We start from the raw sequence: 27526 nt of genomic DNA, 5'->3' as shown, positions 1-27526 counted from the left end.
CTCCTCCCTATTCACCCAAAACTGAGCTCCAGTAAATCATCTCATAGGCTGCCAAGAAAGCAGGGGAAATGGGGTGCTCTCCCTGTAGAAGGAATGAGATGGAGGCAGAGAAGGAAGAACAAACTTGGCTCAGAGCATCGTTCTAGGGAAAGGTCAGCTTCCTGTCCAACTTCCCACAGAACAAGGAGAGGCCTGTGCAAATGAGAGGAAGACCACCTGGGAAGGGAGGAAGGTGGGGGGCAGAGACCATACCCCAGGCTAGTGCTGTGTACACCAGGGAGAACCCTGCTCCCCAGATCACCCTGCCAGGGCCTGAAGCTCTACCACTGGCCATTCAAACTTATGTCTTCCTAAGCTGCAAGGAGCAGGGAACCTTGATCTAGGGGACTTCACAGCTTTTATCAGTAACCTTCTCAGAGGTAAGGAAAGAGGGTACAAGGTAAGCCTCCTAAAGATGGTGCGGATGGTAAGACTAGGCCTGGGCAGGAGGGTAACCTGGCTGAGCTGTCCCCTCAGTGGTGCCTGCTGGACCCCAGGCCCCCCCTCTCTCCCTCTCCTGAGAGCCCAGGGCCTCCACTGGGATGGGGCGGGGGGGCGGGGCACACACGGGAGGGTGTGACCTCTGACAACTCCTGGGTCCTCCTAGTTCAGCGCCCCCTTTGACGTTGGGATCAAGCTGTCAGGGGCTCAGTCCCACCAGCACGGCCAGACCCTGGGGAAGTTTCTTCAGGACGTCCTTTGGGAAGACGCCAGCGGTAAGTCCTTTCTCCAGTTTCCTCGGAGTCCCAATGTGAGTCCGCCTATGGGTGACAAAACAGAAGTTTTCTTCCCCATCCCTGCCTCTCAAAAGAGCTCCTAATTCCTCTTTCCCAAACACAGTCATCCCTCAGTACCTGCGGGGGATTGGTTCCAGGGCCCCCAGCTTTTAGAGGATGTGCCCAAATCACACGGTCCATATTCTGAGGCCAGCGCTCCCCCCGTTACAACACACCACCTCCGTCACCTTGGGGAAGAAAAGCCAACTTTGACGGCACTGGCAGAATGGCGGACACAGCACTATTTTTTTGGTGGTTTTTTTTTTTGGCTGTACTGCACGGTATGCGGGATCTTAGTTCCCTAAGCAGGGATCGAACCCGTGCCCCCCGCAGTGGAAGCACGGAGTCTTAACCGCTGGACCCCCAAGGAAGTCCCAGACACAGCACTTTGACTTGACCTCTTGCTTTTCAGAAACCCCAGCCCACAAGTGACCTGAGTCCAGCCACCTCTCCGTTTTCCCACCCTCAGAAGCATTCACCTGGCTTCCCAGAACGCTTCCGAGACCACCCCCAGCTCTGAGGGGTAACAGTCTAGGAGGTGAATAAATGCTCAAACTGGATGGTGAAGGTTCAAAATGTTTATTTCAGGAAAGAAGAAAATTTCACATTTCACTGAAAAACACCCCCTGCCCCATTCTTGGTCTATGGTCAAAGGGAAGAGAAAAGAAGAACATGTAGCAACGAGGTGTCAATGCTTAGAAAACCAAATTAGGCCCATTTCTACAAGCAGATAAGGCTACTGGGGGAATGGAGGTGGGGGAGAGAAGGTGGACAGAAAGGGGGAAGGAGGGGCGAGACAGAGGAGAAAAAGGAGAAGACAAAGTTCCTTTAAATATCAGAGCTTCCCGATGCAAAGCTGCACAGAGAGCTTATTAACAACCAGCAAGGCCTGTGTGGACAGGAAAACTTCAGGTGACACTATCAGAGCCAATAGCCGTTGCACTGACATCCATGGGCAGAAAAGGATGCTGGGAATGTGAGAGCCTGAGTTTGAAGTTAGATTGAGTGGGCCGCTAACAATGGCTAGAGCCACTGCTGGACACGGCTGACCTAACTCCTCCTCCTTCCTCCTCGTCCACTGAAAAGACCTGGCACAGCAGACGCCACCTCACGTGGCCAAGGCTGGCCATTACCTTGGTTCCTTCACTGATTTGGAACACCAGGTTGATGTCCAAAACCACTTCCAACTCCAGCTCACAGCTGAAGTGAGCCTTGGTCCTTAAGTTCCACAACTGAATTCCAGTGAAGACCCAGTCTTCCTGGGAGGAATGTCACTTATCAGTCACTTGCTCTTTGGTATAAACACGTGAACTGACTTGAGAGCTACTGACGATGGATGCGTGATCACGAGGGGAGGAGCACCGCCCATCCCAACAGGTGCGCACCCATCGGAAACATGCAGGATGCCCCTCTGCAAAGCTGGGGTAACATCCATATTCTGGAGAAACCTCTGTCACAAAGGGCTCCCTCTAGGAGCCAAGTATCTTCTCGAGTGAAATTCTGGCCATCTGGCATTCAAGGCACAGCCCTACAGCACTAACCACTGATCACACTAAGTGGGCACCCCGAAACTCCACCACCATGCCTCACACCATGTGTGAGGAGCCACACATGGTCCACGGAATGTCACATGATCAGAGACCCTCTTAGAAATGCAGAGTCTCAGGCCCCGCCCCCGCCCTAGCAGATCAGGATCTGCATTTTAACAAGACCCCCAGGCGCATATATAAAGTGGCTTAGAGGCCACGGGGTCCTATTCAGGCAGCAGAGCCAGGTCGGCCCACCTGGCTTAGAGCGGGTGTGGACTCTTACATAACTTAGGAAAATGCAGACTTGGCCAGGGTGCCCTCAACAAAACTGAGAGCGCATGAAAAAGCTGTCCTGTTCCCTCTTTCACTTGTCTCCCTGCCCAACTCTCTAAGCCCCAGCTCTGCTGTCAACTCCATGCCCGTGCATTGGGCACACAACACACACACTTCCATCTCTCAGGGAACCACACACCTGACTACCTGGCCGCGCAGTGACGTAGCTCACCAAGCCCTTGCTTCTGAGAGCATCTGCCTCTAAGTGGTAATCACATTTTGAAAGGATTATCCCCACTAGAGGAATCTAAGGTATTGGAGAGCAGGTGAACTACTTGGGTGGAGGGAGAGAGGAAGCAGAAGTCCGCCTCCATGAGCCAGCCACTCGCTCTGATGCAGAGACCCACACGCGCGCCTGGAGCTGAGGCACGTCCCAGCTCTAAAAGCTTAGTAGGGGTGCAACCCTGATCATCACTAGCCAGGCCCACCGCCCTCTTCTCAACACCCAGCGGAGGCACCAAGACTCAAACATGGTCAAAGGGCCCAAGAAACCAGCTCCCGACCTGCTGGAGAAGCAGCCAGATGGGGCTCCGGGGAGGATGGGGGCCAGGCCCTGGGGGGGACGCTGGTCACCTGATGCTCGCCCACAAAGACAAGGCCTTACTCCTTTCTCAAGGGACACACAAGCCTTCTCTCCCACTTGCCTAGGTCATTCACTCCAGAAACAGAGGTTAAGCGCCCACTCTGGTCGGGCTCTCTCACCTGCCCCAGGCAGCATGGTGGGGTGGAAAGCTGAGGCCTTAACGCTCACACCTGAATCTGAACACCAGCTGTCTGGTCCAGCCCACAACAATGAACTTCTCAGGCTCCTCCCATGTAAAACACCCACCTCCCCAGGTCACTGTCAAGATTGAACACGGTATGTCCCACGAGGACACCTGCACATAGAAGACATTCAATTATCCTGATAGCCACCATTTACAGCATTCTTGCTGTGCACCAGCACTGTTCTAAATACTTCTTACATGAACTTAACGTAACTTCAGTGAATTTTCACAACAGACACACTTCAGAGGGGGAAAACTGAAGTTCAGAGGAATTTAGTGACTTCCCAAGGTTACATATCAAACACGTTTCCGACTCACCCAGAGCTGTGGGCTTAGGCCCCCACTCCCCCACGTTCGGCTGCTTCTCTACCAATGTCACCCTCTTGCCCTGCTGCTTAGGGTCCTAGGGATTCCTTCTGTTTCTGTTTTTCATTTTCTTTCATAATACACGGGGTCAACTTGGAGTGGGCTGAGGACAATTTCAAGTCAACAACCAGCGGAAATAAAAGTGATCACAGGAAACAGGCAACACACTTGAGAAAACGTAGCATTTCAAACCTGGTCCCACGTCGGCCTTCTTGGACCTGTTCCTGCACGTGTCACTTCCCAATACCACTAACTTCCGGTTCTCTGAAGCAGCTGTATATACCCCTGGGCTGAGAAAGATATTTGCTGCAGAAAAAAAAAACCCTCCTTATAAAAAACTTTATTTTATAATATACCCAGTACATTAGTATAACAGCTCATGTATTTAACTTTTGTTTAATTAATTTATTTGTTTTAATTTTTGGCTGTGTTGGGTCTTCGTTGCTGTGCGTGGGCTTTCTCTAGTTGTGGCGAGCGGGGTCTACTCTTCGTTGCTGTGCGAGGGCTTCTCATTGTCGTGGCTTCTCTTGTTGCAGAGCACGGGCTCTAGGCACACAGGCTTCAGCAGTTGTGGCACTCGGGCTCCATAGTTGTGGCTCGCAGGCTCATTAGTTGTGGAGCACGGGCTTAGTTGCTCCGTGGCATATGGTATCTTCCCAGGCCAGGGATCAAACCCATGTCCCCTGCATTGGCAGGCGGATTCTTAACCACTGTGCCACCAGGGAAGCCCGTGTTTAACATCTTACACACTTACAGAGGGGTAAGAAATTCTCTTACGACGGTGTACAGACAGAATAATAGAGATCCATGCTTGGCTACCTTCCTTTAGTCTGAATCCACTTCCAAACATCGTCGACAAATGAGCATTTTCAGGGAGCACAGGGCTGCCTGGCTACTGACTGACAGTTCTGCTGCCATCCTGGACACTTTATTCAAGCACCGTACACTTCAGTGGCCCTTTGCCCTGATCTTACAGAAATGCCTGAGGCAAAAATGAAAGTGTTCACGGTAAATGATTACTATTGGTCCCAAACTTAATACAGAGAGATGTAAAACACGAGAAAAGCCAAGAGCAGATTTCCAGCCACAAAGAGACTATCACTGTGTCCAGTGGACATAGCTGCCATATGTCCAGCTGGGACAGAGCTGAGACAGTGAGTAATGTGCTGGAAATACGCAAACCAATGACTGTGCATCTGACATGAGGCATCAACAGATTCCAAATTTCTTTACCATTCTTGGAACAGAGCCTCCCTTTTGACGGGTTTACTTTGGGCTTGAGCACTTACTTGTGTTCAAGGATACCTTAGGACAAAACTGGAAGACTGACTGCAAGCAGTGAAACAGAATTTCCTCCAAAGTTTACCCAGCAGCATCAGAGTTCACAGTCCAAAGCCCACAGTACAACCGAGTCATCAACAACACCCTCGTGTACTCAATTTTTCTTCCTCCTACTGCGTTGCTCTGGAACAAAGGTGTCTATGTATTTTTCACTGCTAAGAAGCAGCAGTGTATCTGGGTGTTTCCAGGCAGTAAAATGAGAGTTAATGCTCAAAGGCAGAACTTTTAAGAAGGTACCAGGGATTCTTCTTTTCAGTTGAATTTTCTTTTTAGCAAATCTTTTTTTTTTTTTTTTTTTAATTTATTTTTGGCCGCACTGGGTCTTCGTTGCTGCGTGCAGGCTTCTCTCTAGTTGCAGCGAGAGGGGGCTACTCTTCGTTGCGGTGCACAGGCTTCTCATTGCGGTGGCTTCTCTTGTTGCAGAGCACGGGCTCTAGGTGCACGGGCTTCAGTAGTTGTGGCACACGGGCTCAGCAGTTGTGGCTTGCAGGCTCTAGAGCAAAGGCTTCAGTAGTTGTGGTGCATGGGCTTAGTTGCTCTGTGGCATGTGGGATCTTCCCAGACCAGGGTTCAAACCCGTGTCTCCTGCATTGGCAGGCGGATTCTTAACCACTGCGCCACCAGGGAAGCCCTTTCCAGTTGAACTTTGCTGAGGCACAGGTACATTTTTGAAAGTCTCCAGACCTTTGGATTCTTAGGTTACAAAGCTAGTCAACAACTAAACCATCGTTAACACTCTGAGAAATATAAACGAACATGGAGACCATGGGAGTTGGCTGAAGATCCATCACTTTATTTTCAGAAAGAGATGGTCAAAGGGAGCGAGGGGGCAGAGATACAGAGGCATTCCGGCAACACAGCAGAAACAATCAAGTCAGCCATCCAAAAACAATGCCAACCAGCTTTCACTCCCACACAGGTAATGTTTCACTGTGCAACAGAAATGATAATCCTAAATCCTGGAGATAAAAGTATATAGCACCTTGTGCTTTACTTTGGCAGGGAGACTGCAATGGCTCAGAGACATCCACTGAGTTATCACTCTTAGTCCTTGAACACAGGCCCGGTTGGTTTCCTTCGGAGGCAGTTGTGATGTACAGGCCTTGCTGTGAAAGAGATGGATAAGGGACAGTTCATTGGGTGACAACAAAGCACTGTGAAATCCTTAGTCCTCCAAATCTTCCAAGCAGGAGAACAAGGCCCCGGATTTGCCAAATCTGCGGCACAGATGACACACAGCTGATCCATGGAAGGTCGACACTGAATTAAGGCCTACTTCCCAGGCCAGCAACTTGGGTACCGGGGCAAGAGGGAAATACCACATATGAAATGCAAAGTCCATTCCCTTGCAGGTTACGAGGTTCAAAAGCACCTTCCACAAACACCTAGAGGCATCCAACATAAGCACTGGATCTTACGATTTCAGCTATTGGCCTCCAAGAAACAGACAAGGGACTCAGAGTGGCCTGTCGCACTGAGGAAGGTTGGAATAAAGGATCCTTCTGTCCCAAATGCAGAGCATCCTCACTCTTAACTCTTGACCGTCATAACCTTCCAGGGCCTGTAATGAACACACCTTTAGAAGGCACCAGCAGGGAGCAGAGCACAGCTCAGAACTTGAGATGACCTGGCTGTTCAAAGTCCAAGGAGTGGCTCTCACTTTCACCACGGAGAAAGGACGCAGCAGAGGCCAAGGCAAGGGAGAGCCCCAGGACGGGGAACGGGAGATCCATGGACACCAGGCCTCTTGTTCTGCATAGGCAATAGAACAGGGCTGGGCAGTGCCAGCAGAGCTTTGGAAAATTAAATTGGTTTACCTCTCGACCTGGATGGGGCACACAAGGGGCTGTTACATGAGATGAGACAGAAGTATTTTTGGTCCAGTGCTCCAGGAGAAGGGGGCAGAGTGGAGCACAGGGCAGCTGGAACCCCCTGACAGCAGACTAGCAGACAGCATCTGCTGCAGACTGGACCCTGTCAGTTTAACACAACTGAGCTGCAGCCCTGGGGACCTCGGTAAGTGGGATCACCTTCCTCGGGGTCGTCTTCCTCAAGCAGGCTTCCTCCTCCTCAAGTCCCCCAGTCTGTCCAGATGTTCCTCGGCCAGGACTTTCCCTGGACCATGAGCACCCCTTTGGCCCCTCCATACTGATGGCAGTGGAACCAGTGAGACCAGCAGCCAAGGTCCTTCCACCAGTGCCAACTCAGAGCTGACGCAGCAACAGTGAGAGCCAGACTGAAGAGTCACGCAGGGAAGGGAGGGGCTGCCTTCTCTGGCCGCAGGAGCATCAGCCTCTAACACAGGTCTCTGGCAAATGTCCCCCAGAGGAGATCTCCCACTGGGGGTTCGTGTTGACAGTGGAGAACCAGGAACCAAGCTACACGCCTACGTGCACTTAGCTGAGGAGCAGTGTGACTTTATTCACAGACTGCTCGCACCACAAGCTGCGGAGGCAGGCACTGGGCGGGCAAGCTCGCTGTGCCCTCACATCAGCCTCCTCTTCTTCCCAGGCTGCCCTGGAGCACTGCAGCCGGGAGGCCAGCCCGAACCCCTCGCCAGCCCCCCGCACGCCGGCCCCACCCCCAACCAGCCTGAAGCGGAAGCCTCCGACGAGGTCTCAGGAAACGTCCTGTCCGGGTGTCCTCCATCCCAGCGGGCTCTCAAACATCCTCAAGCAGGGACACACAGGCAGAGCTCACATGGCCTTTCTCCTGTCAGGCCGCTGGTCATCCTGGAGGGTGGGGAAGAGAAAAGGATGAAGGTTACACCTGAGTTCACTCAAGACAGACCAGGTTCACTGCTCACCCTATGTCTACATGCTCTACGTTTAAAAAATATAGCCAGTCATTTTTGTCCTGGTTTTTAAAAACTATGTAATGTGATTTTTATCACCTTTTCTGGGAGACTCCTGACGGTACCCTCTCTGCTTAAAGACTGTAGAGGCGGCAGGTGTTCTCACGCAGGGTGGCCAAGGTGCGGGCAAGTGGCAGGTCTTTGACCCTGGCAATCTCTCGAACCGTGTGCAAGGCCAGGCCTGGGTGGGCGTACTGGCAAAGGCTCTTGGGAACCTGGAAGACACCAAGCATTCTGGATATCGTTGTGCCTTCTGTGCAGAGTTGTCACGCACAACTCCCTCCCCGGCCCTTCCCCAGCAGGGCCTCTTTGGAGCTGTGTAGAGACCCCTTTACCTGCAGGTGCAGGGAGAGTCCCAGTCAGGGGGGCTCTGGGTGAGCAGGGTCCCATGCTTCCTTGGACTACCCTCTACAGGGTAGGGCTTTGCACTGCCTGGAAGAGAGTGGTTACCCTTCAGCTTCTCAGCCCCCTAGACTTTGGTTCTGCAAAGCAACAGAGAGGAGACATCTACACAGCCAAGGGTGGGACCTAGAAAGGTACTGTGGCTCTGTTCCTGCCAACCTTGCAAGGGGGACTGCACACCTCCCACCCTCTCTCCTCAGTGCCTCAACTCGGCTTGAAGACACCCTTACCTGTCGAGGCAGGAAATAGGGAGCATCAGTTTCCACGATGATCCTCTCCAGCGGGATCTGTTTCAGAGAGTCCCGGGCCTCCCAGGCAGAGGAGTATGTCAGGACCGCTGTGAAGCCCACGGACATGTTGGGAAAGTACTTCAACAGGGGCTCAATGACTGGGTAGCTGCCGGTGAAGCAATGCCTGCAAGGAAGAGAATTCCAGATCAGGGCTCTCATAATCCCCTCTGCAGAAGCTCCCAACTCCCTCTGGACATTTCACCTTTTAAGTTATTTTTGGTGGGTAAGTTCTCAGAAATGCAAAGACTGCATCCAAGGGAAGGACTCACAGCCAACACAGTCAGGAGCAGAATTAAAAACTGCAGCCCATCTGGATCACAACTACAGTAGGTAAAAACTACGTCCATGTAATCAAATGAACCAGAAGGCAACAAAAACTAAAAACACTGGGGAGTGGCCTACAGGTGAATTTTCTTCTCTTAACCTTGTGTCTGTTCATGTTCTTAGTACAGCACACGTTAGTCCAGAAGGGCTGGGTGACTGTGCCTCATCTCGTATCTGGTGGCGGCTCCACTCAGAGGCATCACTCTCTCTGCCTGGGTGCCTGGAAGGCAATGCTCTAGAGGCCTAACAACCTCACCCCTTCGGCCACCTGGCACCACCTGGCTCGCGTTCTAGACTCCCTGTTTTTTCCAGTTAACCCATCTTACCCGTCATGAAAGTGCCAGTGGGCATCACCTCCTGACCTCTTTGTAGCCAGACGCAGCTAAGGGCCTCTCCTCTGGTTCCCAGGGCACCCTGTGCCCACCTCAGCCCCACGCCCTCTGCAGAGCCGCCAGCTGACTGTCTCCCACTGCTCCCCAGGGCCCCCCAAGCCAAGCCCATGCCCAGGACAGACACACCAGGGCAGGCTGGTGAGTTTACCAAACTGGAGAACCCCTAGATACCATTTAGAGAAAATACATCTTGGACTTTAACTGCGGGTGGGCGAAGTGGGGAGGGATGAGCTTTCAAATTCAAAGTAGGAGAGAAAATTTCTTTTCAGGTGCCCTGGAATGTTCTCTGTGTGCTCAGTCACTGGACCCACAGCAACCTCTCCCAAGACCAACAGCTCTCAGTTCTGCGAACCGAGCCTCCACTACAGCCTGCTTCATGCAATGGGGGTCACAGTGATTTAGGGTATTAGCTCAAACCATATGAAGTTGCCGTTTTTTAGGTTAAAAAATGGTCAAATATCAGAAATTTCACATGGGTCAACCTGATAGTTAATCTTGAGAAAAGATTCTATGTAAAGACGTAACATCATCAATCCACTCCTCACTGAATTTGTCTTCCCACGAACGTCCTAGACAGAGAAACATGTTCACTTCATCTGCCCACTGAAGTCCTCGACTCTCACCTGTGAACCTTGTAGTCCGGAGGCACAAATCTCTTCATGATTTTCAGCAGATCGTCATCAGCTTCTCGGCAGTGGATCACCAAGGGTTTCCTGAGAGACACGGCCAGCTGCAGCTGCCTCTCAAACACCTGGGAGGAGACAACACCTGTGGGTTAGGGCCACTCTGGATGTCTGTTACCCCCAGAACAGCCGGTCCACTGCACAACCCCCACTGTCTTCTTCAATTTTCTTTACTTTTAAACTCTATAATGCATAATAATAGCTAACACTTACCGAGTGCTTACTAGGTAGTATTATTATTTAGGTGTATTATAACATGTAAGCCTCACAAGCACCCTAAGGTAGGTACTGCTGTTAGCCCGTCATGCAGTCAAAGAAACTGAGGCTCCAAATGAGGTCAAGTAACTTGCAGCTGGTAAACCGTAGCACCACAATGCAAATCTGAACCCAGGCTGTCCACACAGCCACCACTAGGCAATGCTCACGTGGGGCTGCAGGGCTGGGCTGGGCTCAAGAGCACCACTACAAGTGTCCTCCCCTTCACTGCCCCCGCCTCCACTCCCACTCCCAAGAGGTAATCCATCACCTTGCACACCTTTTCCTATGCAAAAAGTTGCCATGTATACGTCTGTAAAATGCCTGACTCTCAGAAGGTGCTCAAGTATTTGTGGAAAGAATAAGTACTATACATATTTCCTGCAGCTTGCTTTCTTTACTTAACCAAAATCAGATCTCCTTCTAGGTGAATATCTACAGATATACTACTTTTTTTTTTTTTTTAAACTCTAGCTACTTTAAAAGTCTTCAGTAGTAAAATATACCAGTTGCTAATAATTTTAAAGAAAAAAGTAGGGCTAGAACTTATTCTTTCCTCTTATTCTTTCCTTATTCTTATTCTTTCTAAGTTCAGGTTTAGAAAAAAAGAACAAAAATACTAATTCATTATAAAGAAATTACCTCAACTTAAACTTTATGTTTTCACGAGTAGCTTTTTCAATTGTGCAATATCATTTGTGTTTGAATTTTTAACATCAAATAAGAAGATGCTTTTGGTAATTTGAGTCAGGTGGTGTTCACTTGAGAATGACATTTTCAAGTCCAACACTTATACTGCCTCTTCTCAAAATAGTGGCACTGCGCCAATACCAGTTCTGATATAACTCACTTTTAACCAGTGTTTTCAACTAAAGCAAAGTGACCCTTGGAACCAACAGCATAGAATGCTTGCCAAGGACTTTAAAGATGAGCTAGTTCCAGTACCTACAGCCGGCAGTATCCCTCCCCAACACATCAACCCTCCTTGAACTCCTCCAGAGGCAAGAGGTTGCAATGGATTCTGATTCCAACATTTAATTTTCGCTTCTAAAAAATTCTCCTTTGAGTACTCAACACTATTATACTCAAACTACTGAATACTCAAACTATTATAGCCTTGAGTACGCAAGTACTCAAACTATTATACTCAAACTATTGAGTACTCAAACTATTATAGCCTTGGGATGGAATACAACATAGCTGTTAAAAAGCCTATTTTTCAAAGCACGTTCAATGAAGCAGGAACATTTTCACAGTGGAAAAAACATTCAAATCTGTAACTTTCTCTTTTTAACTTTCCTAAATTCTTTTTTAAAAAGCACACGCATACAACACATATTTCCTTGATTCCATGACAGGTGCTTGTAAGACATACCACCAATTGTCCCTTGCAATTCTCCAAGGGACAGCAACATTAAAAATATGAATTTCGGGCTTCCCTGGTTGGCGCAGTGGTCGAGGGTCCGCCTGCCGATGGAGGGGACGCGGGTTCGTGCCCCGGTCCGCGAGGATCCCACATGCCGCAGAGCGGCTGGACCCGTGAGCCATGGCCGCTGAGCATGCGCATCCAGAGCCTGTGGTCCACAACGGGAGAGGCCACAACAGTGAGAGGCCCGCAAACAGCAAAAAAAAAAAATTGAATTTCAAAAACGTTAAGAAGAACTGGTAGGGGACAGGAACTGTGCCTGGGTTGGAGCATCTGTCCTCCCTGGGGAGCCAGGTGAAGCACAAGAGTAAATGCAGCCCGCTGGGAGGGAAAAGTCTTATGATGGTAATGGTCACTGTCTCTGATGGAATGGGAAATGATCTTCTTTACACATTTGTGTATTTTTCAAATATTCTGAAATGGGCACACTAACTTTAAAATTAGAATAAAAATATACTGTTTAATTAAACAAACACAACGTGCTGCTTCCCAAGAAGGGACGGAAGTTTTAACATCTGTATCATTAGCTGTAAAAGTCACTCAGCACCTAAGCCCCTCCTCTTGCTTAATGAAGCTGAAAGGTAAGAAACAGTTTGTGAAGCATTTGACCAATGACATCTACAGGGTCTGGCTAACAGCAATCACATTTTTAGAGACTCTAAACTCTTTAGTTCCAAAAGCAGAGCAACCCTTGTGTTTCAACAACTAAAAGAGGAACTAAATAAATAATAGATTGTCAGCAAACTAAGGACGACATTACCTTGTGCTGCTCCGGGACAGGCGTGGTGCACTTGTGAGAGTAATCCAAGCCCATCTCCCCAAATGCCACGGCCTTGGGGTGCCTTAAGGCCTGCAGAAGATTTCTTTCTTGACTCTCATTGTAGTAACGTGCAAAATGGGGGTGACAGCCAAAGGCCCCCCACACCAGATCTTCTTTCAACAGGTCCTCCCAGAGGCCATCTGTCAGTGTGCGAGGATCGCAGAAGTCGGAGATGCAGCCCTGAAACTCCTTAGGGAAGGAGCTGCTGTAAATTTTCCTGAACTTTGTGAAGCTCCCTTTGAACGACAGCTTGGAATAGAGCATGTCCAAGTGACAATGGGTGTCGATGAAACCCTCCAACCTGGGCTCCCGACGGCTCCTGGGCAGGGAGCTAGATGCAGGTCCTCCACACGGACGTGGTGGCATGTCCTCCCGGAATGTTCTTTTCTCCTTCACCTCTTCTTCTTCCGAGCTTCTGGAGAAACGAGATGAACGCGACTTGCGGGATCTGCCTTCCTCAGCGGCCTGGGGCTCTCTGGAGTTGTGCTGGGGGCTCACCGTTGAGTGGGGGGAAGAGCCCTGGCCGCTCCTCTCCACCTGCACCGTGTCGCTGCCGCCACTGCCCACGGAGTGGTAGCCGGGGGTCTTGGGACCGCTGGTCCAGTAGCTGGCGTAGTCACACCAGGGACTGCTGTACAAGTGAGCCGGGTACATGACGTAATCCGTGGGGAAGTGAGAAGGCTCTGGAACCGCTGAGGGTTTCAGGGATATGGGCTCCTCCTGAGAGAATCTGACTGTGGAAATCTCGTCCACGTCAGACCAGTCACTTCCTGAAGAGGTGTGCTCCATCACCACCTCCCGGTCTTTAGGCTGCAGAAAAGAAAAGAAACAGGTTAGCCTTCTTCCTATGTGAAGACAGCCTCCTGTGCTCAGTCACCTCCAGAACAGAAGTCCTGGCTGCTTTTCTGGCCGTGATGATGGCTTTGCATTGGATCCTTCGCTCACTCTGTCACCTGTTTTCCTTATTATTCCCAGAAAGCAAGCCAGCTTACAACTAGGAACAGTCCTGTCAGCTTCAGGGAATACATTTGTGCTCATGGTCTCATATGCCATCCCTGAAAGGGAAGCTGTGCCTACATTCCCTTTCTGAAGACCCCTCTTGGGGAAAACTGCTCTCTAGAACACACAGTGTATTGGGGGTTTTAAAGAAAAGAAGCACCCAGCATCTCATCCTTAACAACAGGTCTCTCACACATTCAAAATGTACAACCACACAGTTGTAGCAGTTTCAAGATGTGTTTGCAAATTCTTTGATATTACTCTCCACTGTAAGATGGGGTTTGTGACCCCTCTCCTTGAAACTGGGCTAACTTGTATTGTAACTGATGGAACCAAAAGGGACACTGCAGCTTCCAGGGCTACGTCAGAGCAGCCTTGCTATTTCCCCTGGTTCTCTCTGTTTGCTCCTCTGGGAGAGGCCAACCACCACATGATGTCTGAGTACCCACGACCACATGCTAGAGAAGTCACACATAGGTGCCAGCACCAAGTGCCTGACGTGTTCACATGTGAGCACACGTGAACAAATAAAATGTCTATCGCATACACTAACACATAATTAACATGTTTGCAATCTAGCTCTTCAAAATATAACTCACCATTTTTTTCAAAAACAAAAGTTAATCTGATTAAAATTACAAAAAATGCCCACACGGAAGGTAAGGGTTTCTCCCCAAAATGATGCTCCCTTTTCTGAGGGGTCTGTTTTATATTCAAGTCCCCACAAAGTCTCTTCTATTACAAGATGTACTCTTCTATTGGAAAAAGAAAAATGACCCCAAACAAATCTCAATCAAGCTAATTTGAGATGTTTAAAGAGGTTCTCTAAGCTCATTCTTTTAAAAAGATGGGGAGATGGGAAGCAAAAAAAGGTAACAGAGTTAATAATTACTCCTGCGGGTATGACCTCACAGTTCTGTGTTGGACATCATTTTCAACAAAGCTTTTCAAGATTGTTTTTACTTTTTTAAAAGACAACTTTTTAAAAAGCAGTATGGTAAGTGGTTATGCATAAAATTACACTGGAAAAACACTCATGTATAAAGTGGTATCCAGGTGAAGGAGTAGGGCAACACAGGGCCAGCTAGAAAGCTATTTTTCACTAAAAACATTTTTATTTTTAAACAATGTAAATATATTTCCTAAAAAAGTAACCTAAAACATAATTAGACATAGTTACACTGTTGGGCTCCCAAAAATATACCTCCAAAAACTGAACACCACAAACTGAATGCAATGGGAACAGCTACTTGCAAGGTGGGATAGAATTTCCACGGGCAGACCAATACAGATTCAAAAAGTGCTACACTGCATCAGTAAGATCTCATGTGCAGGAAATTCTGCAACTCAAATGACACCTTTCATTTATTTTAACAACAAATAAATAACAACGCCGGGTTGGGGAGGGGAGAGGAGGAGGAATCTACAGAGACTAAGAGATTTAACACATTTAGAAACTGACACACATGACTCTTACATCCTGTTTCAAAAAAACTGAAACAATCATGAGACAGGGAAATTTAATCACTGACTGGATAGTTGATGCTATTAAGGACTGTGGGGAGGGACTTCCCTGGTGGTCCAGTGGTTAAGACTCCATGCTTCCACTGCAGGGGGCATGGGTTAGATCCCTGGTCAGGGAACCAAGATCCCAAATCCCGCATGGTGCGGCCAAAAAAAAAAAAAGGATTGGAGGAGAGAGAGGGCAGAGGGAGAGCTCAGAACTGTAGTTATGCCTGTTTTTTCCCCTAAAGATCCTGTATCTAATTTTACAGATACACACTGAAATATTTATGGATGAAATGATACGGTAGGTGGGATCTGCTTCAAAATAATTTGTGGAGAGAAAAGGGATACAGAGATAAAACAAGATTGGCAGTGAGTTAATACTTATTGAAGATGAGTGATGGGTATGTGGGTAATTTTCATAAATGTTTTAAATATCCCATAATAAGAAGTTTAAACAGAAATAATAACAGTTAAAATTCCAACTCAGATGGAAGGGTAGAGATGTCCTCTGACTGCTTCACAAACTTCTCTATCATCCGAGAGTATCTGTTAAAAAATACCAATTCCCCAGTCCCATCTCAGACCTCCTGAGTCAGATTCTTTCATTCTTATCATCAGGGAAGTTCAGGAAATCATATTACATAACACAAAAAGTAACTCCAGTGACAACAAAGACCATGCCAGAGAAACATGTGAAAAGGTTTAACAAAATTATTTAATGAAATGTGAGGCTGGAGGAAAAATGGCAGAGTGGGGAAAAAAGTGACTTCAAAAATGCACATCCACCTAGAAATATATATGATAAACAGACTTATGATGACGTCATCTAAGACCCTGAAAGGCTTTAGATAGTCAAGTTGGCCAGGAAAATGTTTTCGGATTTCCTTTTTGGGAAAACCGGAGATTACCTATACTCAAGACTGCCTAAGTTTCAAGCCCATATGGTAAAATTTAAATCTACATTTATTGAGAGTCTACTATACTCGAGGCACTGAGCAAAGGATTTTCATGAATTAATTCGGGGTTCAGCAAGCTGTGACCCACAAGCCAAATCCAATGCACTGCCTGTTGGTGTAAATAAAGTTTTACTGGAATATAGTCAGGCCCATTCACTTAAATATTATCTATGGCTGCTTTCATGCTACTACAGCACAGTTTAATAGTTGCAACAGAGGCCTTAAAAGCTCAAAAAGCCTAAAATATTTACTATCTGGCCCCTTACAGAGTTTGCTGATCCCTGTATGAGTCCGTGATAACATTTAAAGAACCACACCTTTTATACAGAGGAAGAAACTGGGGCTCCAAGAGGTTAAGTGACTTTCTCAAGACTGCAGTTTAGGGGGACAGAGCCAGGATTTGAACCCAGATGTCTGATCCCAACACTCATCTGTTGACCTAGCGTATCATGCTGCCCCAAATAGATACCCAACAGATAATCTGAATGTCCAGTTTGACAAACAGAAGTTTGGGTATATAAGTTTGGAAAGTTCATCCATGGAATGTTCATCCTGGAATTCCAGGCAGCCAAACAATGATCTGTGTTAGACAGGAAACACAAACATTGTATATTTGGTGGGAAATGTAGTTTACAAAACCTACTGTTCTTGGGATTTCCAATTAAATACAGCACATGTGGGTTTTGTCCTCCCCGCCCAAAAACCCTTAAAATTACAGGAAATGGACTTGAAAAAGCATAAACCTACAAAGAGAAAGCATACAGAATAAACAGCAAAGCAAATTAAATAAAAATTTGATGCTAGAAAGCAGATAAATGAACAGTTGCTGGATAAGCAGATCGCAGATGGCCAAAACCTAGGCCCGCAATGAGAAAAACCCAGAAACATGCTGAATCACACTACAGGACCCCAGAAGACTAAGGAATTGGAGGTACCAGACCTCTCAAAATGAAGGTGAAGCTGGAAATGAAACTAAGAGAACTTGTGAAGCTAGATCCCCAGATCCCTGCTCCCATCCTGTACAGATGGGTCTGCCCCTTCCCCACCCAGCAAAAGATAAGGTTCACACTTGGAAAACTTAAACCACGGAGACTGTGGAGTAATCAGGGACAACAGACACATAGCGGAGGGTGAGAGACCATCACACGCTGGACAGTGAGAACCCAGGCACCTCCCTCAATCTGACCCCTAAAACACTAGCAGCCAGAGGTGTGCTCCTGGTCAGAGCACTGGAAGATTTGTCCCAGGGACCCCTAGCAGCCCCTGAGGATAAAGCTACAGACCCAACTGGGAGTCCACAGGTTATCACCTATGCTCAAGGCAGCAGTTAGCAAGCCGTTCCAGGCACTGAGAACTTCCAATTGGCTTTTTAAAGCTTCATTTTTAAAATATGAACAGATACCCAAAACACCTGAGGAAAGCCCTATCACAAAAGACAGAAACCAAAATATTTAGGAAAAAAAAAATCAGAAGGAAACTCAGGAGTGCAGAAAGAAAACTTCAAAACAAACCTTTATTCATATTCTCAGAGAAACAAGAACCGGATGTTGTAAAAAAGGAATACTCAGAAGACTAAGCCAGTGTTCTTAGATATTAAGTATGTCAAAAATTTTAAGAGTATATATTATCATTATATACACTCTCCTTAATTATTCATAAAGAAAGCAGAGACGAAAAGAGACAGAGGAAAAAAGGAATCTTAAGGAAACAATTAACAGGGCTATACCTTGAAAAAAAAGGTGGAGAAGAGATTACTTATTTTGACAACATTGAGAAGAATTTTACGGTACTAGCAATTTGGAGACGAAACAGTCATAGTCACAGGAACAGAGAAACTAAAGGAAAAAACAAGGTAAGATGAACTCCAAGGAAAATCAACTTTTGTAAGAAAGGAAATGTAATCAGAGTATACTAAGTAACTCAGCTATGAATATGGTGATAATAAATCAAATAGATTTGGCTAAAAATGGTATTATAATACAGGGAGCTGCAGGAAGGGAGAGAGGATACATTTACGGGCGTGGGTACTGTCGAAGTGTAGAGAACTAAATTCTCATTTCCTGAGTAGGAAGTCCACAGATGTCTACATTTTCAAAAAATAAACAATGAAAAATTACTTAGAAATATGGAGGTAAGTACTAGAAGCGAGAGTTAAAAGAGACGAAAGGGGCTACCTCCAAGCAGCGGTAGTGAAGGATGGGCGGAGATGCGTACAACAGAGGAGTGCTTTTCTCCTCCGAATTATAAGCAGTGTTAATAACCGTTAGTTTCCCTCCAATATCATTCAGTATCACTCTCTCCTTCCTCTACAGCAATAAAAGTTTATCTGAATGTAAAGCTTCCCAGATGGAAATTAGTCTGGAATCTTCCAGACTCTCTTGCAGGTGTTGGCCAGGTTTCTAGATTCTTGTCAACAGATATGAGCAGATAGAATGGGGACCGCTTCTGAGCCCAACTCTTAAAAGGGAGGTAATGTACTATGCTCTTCTCCTGTTCCTCCCGGCTGGAACGTCAACGTAATGTGCTGAGCATGGTCACAGTAGCTCAGACCGCAAGATAGAAACTGCTGAGGGGCAGCAGAGAATCGAGCAGAAGACACCCCAGTCCCCCACACTGTGGAGCCATCCTCCTTAAAGCAAACTTGTTTTCTCTAAGCCACTGTTATTTGGCCTTTGTTACACAGGCAAATCTATGTCTTAACAAACATATAAATCCTAAAACAAAAACAGCACTGAATTAAGGCTTCTTAATAACTCTGAAAGCTATGTTAGAAGAGAACCAACAATCTGCTCCCTGGAGCCCTGGGTAAGTCAAGTACAGTGTTGAATGAGAAACACTCAGGATCAAACTAAAAAGACCAAATACATTTAACAAAACTCAAAACCCCACGCTTGGCATGAGCTTGACTCACTTTCTGGCCGTTTACGTGCGCGTCAGAGTCATCCAAAAACTCCAGGACTGGACAGCGCTTGTCAATGACCGTCCTTCGGCCACCCAGGGGCTCCTCGCTGGGTTTCTCCTGAGGGTCTATCACCACTCTCCTGTCCCAGAAGCTGCTCTTCTCCGGCACATCCTTCTCCTCCTCCGCTCTGACCTCTGGGGCAGACTTTTTCTCTTTCTGAGGAGCACACGTGGTGACACTCCTGGCTGGCCCCTCTCCGTGGCTGGCGCGCTCTGCCGTGTTGGGTTTTGCCTTCATGGCAGCCTCTCCCTTCCTTTTTGGCATCGACTTTCCCAGGATGCCCTGGATGGCCTTTAGGTAGATCATGGTAGAGCCTTGGTCTCGAAGTCTATCCCTCTGCCTTTTCTGGACCTTGTTTGGTTCCTCAATTATGTCATTTTGAACCTCAGCTTCAGCTGCAAATTCAGAATCCATGGGGTTACGAGAACTATCTTTGGAATCAACCTGGAAGGAAAATGACACATTATGAAAGGTGATTTCCTATATGAAGCACTGGGCAAATGAGACATCAGTGGAGATGTCATGCCAGCCCTCAGCACTGTCAGCCACTGTTAACAATTTCAGGGGCTCCCAGCCTGCTCCCTCCCTCCATCCTTTCTCTACAGGTGCCCCAAGGAGTTCTACAATCTGGCAACGTCACACCTCTGCTTAAAACCCTTCATCGGCTCTGCATCTGCCTGCAGGATACATCCCAGACTCCTGAGTGTGACCCCGGAAGCCTTCCTCCCCAGGCTGGCCCCCAACCTTCCTTCCAGCATCACCTCCCACCTTTCTCCACACACCCAGGTGTTCTGGGAATGAGGAAAACGCTGGAGAAGGGGGAAAGGAGGGCCCCAGGAAAAAGCAGTGCCCCAAGCGTCACACCAGCATTTCCTGACACTTTTTGGACATACGTTGTTCCTGTTGCCTGAAAGTCCTTTTTTCTGCCTTGGCCATCAACAGAACTCAAATGACACCTCTTCTGTGAGGACCTTCCCGATGGTTAGTCACTCAGTCCTCTGATGCCTCGTACTTCAAATATCCCTGTTACAACACTCCACACACTGCACTGTGATGAACTGCCTTATTCTCTGCACCTCCAGCCCCAGCACAGCCTTGCACCCAAGCACTGGACATCCGCTGAGTAAAGATGCAGGAGACAGGACCACTCGTGAAAGCTTCATCCCTCAAAAGCCAAAACGCACAATGCTCTCTTGTGTCTGGGCTGCGTGACCCTGCAGAGGGCTCCTCAAGGGAAGGATCCTGCCCTCTCCATCTCCCCACCCCTCACACCTAACACTGGGTCAGGAGGAGCACATGCTCACAGAGGGCAGCAGCAGAAAGAACACTGGCTTTGAAGTCAGACTCATCTGAGATTATACCACAGCTCTGCCCCGTACAAGCTGTGTGGCCTTGGTCAAGTCATTTAACTTTTCTGAGTCTCATCTTCCCAGCGCCTACACAGAGCAGGTGCTCAAATATGTGTTGACTGATATCTAAGTATTTGTTAACTAATACGTAAAGGTAACACTGCCATCAACTATAATTCTATAAAAAAACAAAAAAAAAAGATTAAAATCTCAAGGGTTTAGCATAACCATGATTTTACTTCTCAACAAAAAAAAAGATAACAAGGCCCACCTCACAAGACTGAGGATTATGTGAGCATCTAGAGGTCAAATATTGAGACTCATATTTGACAGGCTCTAGCACATCATAAAGCTTCAATTTTCCCTTCCACTCTTCCTTCCCTAAATTGAATTAAAAATTTGGGTATGTCATACTAAAAACTAAAATTAAGGTAGGTGAAGATGCTCATGACAGACACATTTAACCTTCTCTATAAAGTAAACAAAGATCATCAGCTACCATCAGAATCTGAGAAAACCTCACAATCATCCTGGAGGTAATAAGGCACAAACAAGGAGAGGCTGGCCAGAAGGAATCTCTATTGATTCCAAAATGCCCAGTCTAGCTATGGTCTGAATGTGTTCCCCACAAAACTCTTATGTTGAAATCTGACCCCCAAGGTGATGGTATTAGGTGTGTCCTTTGGGAAGTGATTAGGTCATCAAAGTGGAGCCCTTACCGATGGGATTAGTGCCCTAGTCAAGGGGCCCCAAGACAGCTTCCTTGCCTCCTCCTCCCATGTGAGGACACAAAGAGAAGACTGTGACCCGGAAGAGAGTCCTCACCTGACCAAGCTGGCACCCTGATCTCAGACTTCCAGCCTTTAGAATTATAAGAAATAAATTTCTGTGGTTTATAAGCTACTCAGTCTGAGGCATTTTGTTACAGCAGCCAGAATGAACTAACACAAACATCTTCCCCTCAGAATATTCCATGACCTAGCACAGAGACTTCTGCGTTGAGGGGGACACATGAAGGTAAGTGTGTACCCCTCAATGTTTACAGAGCAAATGCAGAAGCGCAGGCGGATGGGTGGGTAGACGGTAGGCGAGTGGTGAGGGGACCTTGGGAGGACCCAAGGGGGAGAATAGGCCGTTTCTGTGCATGCCCTTCAGCAGTGCTTGCTGCCAGGACTTTGTACTTATTAGATAAACAAGTGTGCAAATGACTGCAAAAAAAGGGGGGAAGAGGTGCAGAGAGAGGGGAAGGTCAGAGAAGCATTTTCAAATTTATCAAGATGAGTGTAGGGAGGGAGGGGACATGGGGATATTTGTATACGTATAGCTGAGTCTCTTTGTTATACAGCAGGAACTAACACAACATTGTAAAGCAATTATACTCCAATAAGGATGTTTAATTAATTAATTAGGTCCTTTTTTTAAAATATGAGTAAAGTACTGTATCTTGTTTTCAAACTAACACTCTCTAAGGAGAGCCCTTAGCAGTACTAGAGTAGGACAGCTGGGATCGATCCCATCAACACCCTCATATTCTATCCAACATGAGTGATCTTCCAAAAGCGCAAATCTGCCTTCCCCCTGTATAGAGCTCCCTAATGGCTTACAATAAAATCTAAATTCCCTTGGCTCATAACACCGTACAGCAAGCTGCCCCCAACCTAGCTCCCCGGCCTCCATTCCGGAATCTCTGCTGCACCAAACCACCTGGTGAGGCAGTCTTGTGACTTCTGCAGCCCTCCCTCCGGACTGGACGCTCCTTACAAGCCAGCTCATGGCTCCACCGTCCAGCAGAATGCCCGGCACACAATCCTCACTCAAGCGCTTATGACTGAGCGCAAGGCATCAGCAGAACCCAAGACTTCTGAGACAGGACCAGACTACTCATCGCTCCATGGCTAACCATTAAATTGGGGCAAAACAAGGCCCATTAGCCCTAAATTAGAGAAAAGTGCGTCTGTGATTGGATTAGACCACCCTGGAAGAGAGGCCACACCCTCAACTCTCCAGTTCCAGCCCCACAGGACAGCTGAGCGGAGGATGCAGCACACCTGAGACACTAAGCTAGATTCCTCCGTGCCTCCTCATCTTGTTATTGCCATTACTTTTAATCAGCTGACAGTTTCACCCTGTACCCAGAACCACTGAAGCTGCAGCAAGAATTAATGACAAGATGAAATTAGCCTCATATTTACCTCATTTACATTTGAGTCATATTCAGTATTCTTATGTCAAAGACAAAGCTTTTCAGCTCACCATTAAATTTTTTTAAAAAACTCAGCGTGGGTCTTCCCTGGTGGCGCAGTTGTTGAGAGTCCGCCTGCCGATGCAGGGGACACGGGTTCGTGCCCCGGTCCGGGAAGATGCCACATGCCGCGGAGCGGCTGGGCCCAAGAGCCGTGGCCGCTGAGCCTGTGCGTCCAGAGCCTGTGCTCCGCGACGGGAGAGGCCGCAACAGTGACAGGCCCGCGTACCGCAAAAAAAACAAAAAAACAAACTCAGTGTGCCCACAAGAGTTCTGACTGTGAGGGCCACGCTGAAAACACCTGGAGCACCTCGCCTAAAAACAACAGCCTGCCAGAGAGGATACAGAGCTGAATACAGCCTCACTTCTCAGTTCCACGTAAGAAACCACTGAGCAAAGGCTTAAGGACAAACTACTTTCCTTCCGGCTGCGTTTGGGTTTTTTTTATAACTTTATCTAGGGGCAGCCCATCTCACCCAAGTAAGACTTTTCCTCCGTTCCTTCACACACAGAACTCCTCCCCACCTCTGAAGGCCCAGACCTCCAAAACCTAGAAAGCAAATCCCAGGCAACTACAAAACACTGCCTGGCACAAACCAGGCCCTAGATAAATATCTGTTCAAGACCTGATTAAAGAGACGGATGACGCTCACACAGTAGCCAGTAACATAAACTAGGGCGCCTCTCCTCCCTCTAACCTGGAAGCAGCAGACTGACTGCAAGAGACAGAACCTTTCCAAACTCACGATCAACTTTGTCACACATACATACACACACACATACTCGCACGCGCCGAGAAAACTTAATCTTTTTTTTTTTTTTAAAGTTAACATAAAATTGGGCTTCCCTGGTGGCGCAGTGGTTAAGAATTCGCCTGCCAATGCAAGGGAGATGGGTTCAATCCCGGGTCCGGGAAGATCCCACATGCTGCGGAGCAACTAAGCCCGTGAGCCACAACTACTGAGCCCGCGCACCTAGAGCCCCGAGCTCCACAACAGAAGCCAGCACAATGAGAAGCACGTGCACCACAATCAAGGGTAGCCCTCGCTCCCGCAACTAGAGAAAGCCCGCGCGCAACAAGGAAGACGCAACGCAGCCAAATATAAACAAATAAATAAATTTATTTTTAAAAATTAAAAAATAAGAGTTAACATAAAACAAATGAGTGGATGAACTGCACCTCGTCCATGAAGCACTCCTCAGTCTGCCCCCCAGTATTATGAAATCCTCCTGTGTGTTCCCACTGGGGAACTAAACGCTGAACCTCCAAAATAAACCCTGCCCCACCACGCAAAACCCCAACGTGCTGGATACCATAACCTTGGTGAAAAGCCACACCAAGAACCAAATTCTTTTTCTTGGTTCTGTGCTTCTAAGTACAGGGCACAATTCCCTAAATTTACAACCGAAATAACATACATCTGTGTCTCCGGGGCACGCCATCTACCTCCCAGCGCAGCGAGCCTCCATCCGGACTGACTGTGGGTTACAAGCACCTGAGGAATATTTATATATACCTGGCAGCTCCGCCCACACCCCAGCATAACCTCATCAGGGTGGCAGGAAGGCGCAAGGATTTTAAAGTAGTTCCAAAATGCTGCCAAGTTTGCAAACTACCTCTCCACCGACCTTCAGGCCATCCTCTGACGTCTTCCACTTTGCTCTCCCCTGGGGAGACCCCAGAGATCTTAAGAGACCTGGTCTTCTTTTTTTTAGTATCCTTTCACCAAAATTCCCATCTCCAACATCTCAAGCCAAGTGGAAAGGGCTTCACCATTTGCAAGGAGTCGGGGCCACTTACCTTAAGGCTGCAGGCTTCCTCCTGGAGAGAAGCCATTTCTTCTAGAGAAGGTCTGGCAGGGCACAGAGGGGATCCCCCTGACGAAAGGAACTCTCCTGAGCTCTGATTCAGGCCTCCTTTGGAGACGGCCCCACCCACACCTGGGCCAGAGGAATGGGAGGAGGAGGAGGAACTTCTGCGGCGGGATGAGCCCCAGGACACACCATGCTCCTTCTGGGTTTTCATGCGCTTGGGGCTGCTGGCCCCTCCAGAACGCGACACAGAGCTGTGAGCTGGCTGGCTGGAGGGGGCCACATCACTGGGCTCCCGGAGGCAGCTGCGCTTGCGGGAACTCCGCTCCGAAGGGCTGCTCCAGTGGTACTTGACCTTGCGCCTCTCCGACGCCATGGGCACCTGCAAGGTGAAGAGGGGGCCGGGAATCCACCACCACTCCTGCTATAGCTGCCCCTCCTCAGCCTCCCGCTATCCCGGGACTCCCCGAGGGAGGGCAGGCCAGTAGGTCAGAGCCACGGGCTGGCTTCACTGACCTTTCCCCCTTCTTTCCACTGCCCATCACAGTGCTCAAGGTTTCAGAGATGTCAAAGCGCTTCGAATGTCTGCGATTCCAAAGCGCTTCGGAGAAGTCCAGAAGGTCCCAGGATTTACCAAAGGCTTCGTTCGATTTGGTTTCCGAGCCCACAACGTGCTTCCGCGATTACCAAGCGCTTCAGTTTGCACAGCGCTACTTCGGGGATGTCAAAGCGCTTCCGGGACTACGACGCGCTCTGAGTTTACAATACAAAGCCCTTCGCAGATGTCAGCGCTTAAGAAGGCTACAGGGCGCTGCTAGGGCCACACCTGGAGGCCAGACCCGCAGTCCCTGGGCGGACGCGCGGCCCGGAGGGGCCCGGAGGCCCGAAACGCCGAGCGCGGGCCGCAGAGCAGGGCCAGACCCGGCACGCAGCCCGCCCTGCCCCCGCGGCCCCGCCGACCAGCCCCGGGCCGGAAGGGGGCGAGCCGCCCCTCAGAAGCCGGTGGCGCCCCAGTCCGCCTCCTCCCCGGTCCGCCCCGCCCCGCCTTCCGTTCCTGCTCCCGCGGCCCGAAAGTCGGCCCCGCAGTCTGCACCGGCCTGACGCCCTGCCCTGGCCGTCCGCTCTCCGCCCGCCCCAGTCCTGCGGCACCGGCCCTGCCTCCGCCCGAGTTCTGACCACACCGGCCGCCGCTGCGCCCGCCTACCGGAATGAGCAGTGAGGTCTGCAGCCGGACGGGCGGAGGAGGCGGGTCCTGCGCTGAAGGGAGGGCGCTTATTGGTCAAATCGGCAAGGGGCGGGACTTCAAGCAAGATGGAGCTTTCCTTTTGGCCAGGAGGTCTGGAGGCGGGACCCTACGCCTTAAGAAGCTCGTCCATTGGTCGGAAGCTAGCCGGGGCGGAGCCACTCACGTTGGCTCGAAGAGCGCGAAGCTAAGGCCGGGCCGCAGTTCCTCAGGCCTGCCGTTGGTGTGGGTAGGGGACAAGGGGAGCCGGGTTCCCTAGGGCTGCTCCCTGCCACTCAGCGCTGTCCCCCTTAGCAGGACGCCTTCAGATCCAGATACGCTCATCGAAACCACACCAGCATCATCACTCCATTTACAGAGACCAAGTGACAAAACACAGAAAATGACAGAATTGGAATTAGAAATTAGAAACTACGGGAGAAAAAATAAAAAAGACTACAAAAAATGTAAAATATCCTTCTGGCAAAAAATATAAAAGTTAAAAACAAGGTACAAACTTGGAAAAACATTTGGAACACGTGGCAAAGGGCTGATGTCCCTACTATGTAAAAACTCTGGCAATAAGATATTTCAGTGGGCAAAGGAAATGAACTGATGAACGAAGCACATCACGAAATTCGTTAGATTTCATTTTAACATATGAAAAAATGGGTCCATTTCAGTCATTTAGAGTACAAATAAAATTATGTTTTCACCCATTAGGTTAGCAAAGATCAAATAGCGTGATAACATGCTTCGTAGTTGAGGATGTGGGGAAACGCACTTCCATACATCACCGTATTGGTGAAACCTCCTTGGAAGGCAGCACCATTGGGAGCAGGAACAATGGAAACAATCTCAGCACCCAGCAAGTGAAGCTAGTTGCGTAAATTACAGAAGGACCATACAATGGAATACCGGGCAAAAAGAATGAAGTGCTCCAAAAGTACTGTTGAGGAAGAATGGCCAAGAAAGATGTGAGAAAACACAGGTTCCAGATTGAATGAAAATACCCTGTGTACAGCAAAAAAATAATAAATGAGAGACGAGTGGAGCCTCGAGATAAAATGTTTTTAAATGCCTGAGAGTAACCACTCTGTATTTGTGTGTTTCTAACTGCTTTATTGAGATATAATTTGCATACCATAAAGTTCAACGATATATAATTCTGATTTTTTTAGTACATTTAGAGTTGTGCAACCATCACCATAATCTAATTTTAGAACTTTTCATCACCCTAAAATCTTGTGATCATTACCACTTCCCCCCCCAAACCACTCCCCCTCCACATACACACACACACACACACACACACACACACACACACACACACACATCTAATTTCTGTCTCTATGGATTTGCCTGTTCTGGACATTTCACAAAAACGGAATCATACAATATATGATTGGCTTCTTTTACTTAGCATTATCTTTTCAAGTTTGCCCATGTCGTAGCATGTATCAGTACTTCATTTTTTATGGCTGAATAATAGTACATTGTATGGATATACGACATTCTGTTTTCATCTTTTGATGGACATTTGGGTTGTTTCTACCTTTTGGCTATTATGAATACTGCTGCTATGAACACTGGTGTGTAAGTTGTTGTATGAATATGTTTTCATTTCTCTTAGGTAGATACCTAGAGTGGAATTGCTGGGTCATATGGAAACTATGTTTAACTTTTCCAACTTTTCCAAAGTGGCTGGCCATTTTACAACCCCACCAGCAATGTATGAGGGTTCCAATTTCTCTACAACCCTGCCAGCGCTTGTTTTTTTGTTTGTTTGTTTGTTTGTTTGGTACACGGGCCTCTCACTGTTGTGGCCTCTCCCGTTGCAGAGCACAGGCTCTGGACGCGCAGGCTCAGCGGCCATAG

The 27526-nt window shown here is 48.2% G+C and overlaps 2 protein-coding genes across 4 annotated transcripts in view; one reads left to right on the top strand and one right to left on the bottom strand.

Moving 5' to 3' along the window:
* The window catches only part of GHRL (ghrelin and obestatin prepropeptide), a 100111-nt gene extending 98512 nt beyond the window's left edge, over positions 1-1599 (top strand). The window contains 3 exon segments of the mRNA XM_060023793.2: positions 647-820; positions 1259-1303; positions 1305-1599. Of these exon segments, the coding sequence (XP_059879776.2) occupies positions 647-820; positions 1259-1303; positions 1305-1361 (276 nt within the window). The 3' untranslated portion in view covers positions 1362-1599.
* Positions 690-25528, bottom strand: TATDN2 (TatD DNase domain containing 2). 3 transcript variants are annotated; one of them, XM_069541169.1, is made up of 10 exons: positions 24943-25528; positions 24416-24808; positions 18973-19467; positions 12538-13407; positions 10037-10164; positions 8638-8821; positions 8045-8220; positions 7744-7883; positions 894-1003; positions 694-800 (listed from the first exon to the last, which is right to left on the bottom strand). In XM_069541169.1, exons 2-7 carry the CDS (start codon positions 24800-24802, stop codon positions 8080-8082), a joined length of 2205 nt encoding a protein of 734 aa, XP_069397270.1. In that variant the 5' UTR covers positions 24803-24808; positions 24943-25528; the 3' UTR covers positions 694-800; positions 894-1003; positions 7744-7883; positions 8045-8079. The 3 variants fall into 3 exon arrangements, with proteins under 3 accessions (XP_059879030.1, XP_069397270.1, XP_069397271.1); XM_060023047.2 differs by lacking the exon at positions 894-1003 and having other exon boundaries at positions 690-800; XM_069541170.1 differs by lacking the exons at positions 694-800; positions 894-1003; positions 7744-7883 and adding an exon at positions 8341-8437 and having other exon boundaries at positions 8138-8220.
* Positions 25529-27526: the final 1998 nt, after the last annotated feature.

Source organism: Delphinus delphis, chromosome 10 (assembly GCF_949987515.2).
Source record: "Delphinus delphis chromosome 10, mDelDel1.2, whole genome shotgun sequence".
Lineage (NCBI taxonomy): Eukaryota > Metazoa > Chordata > Mammalia > Artiodactyla > Delphinidae > Delphinus > Delphinus delphis.
Note: the sequence above shows the minus strand (reverse complement) of the source record. Positions and strands in the feature narration are given on the sequence as shown.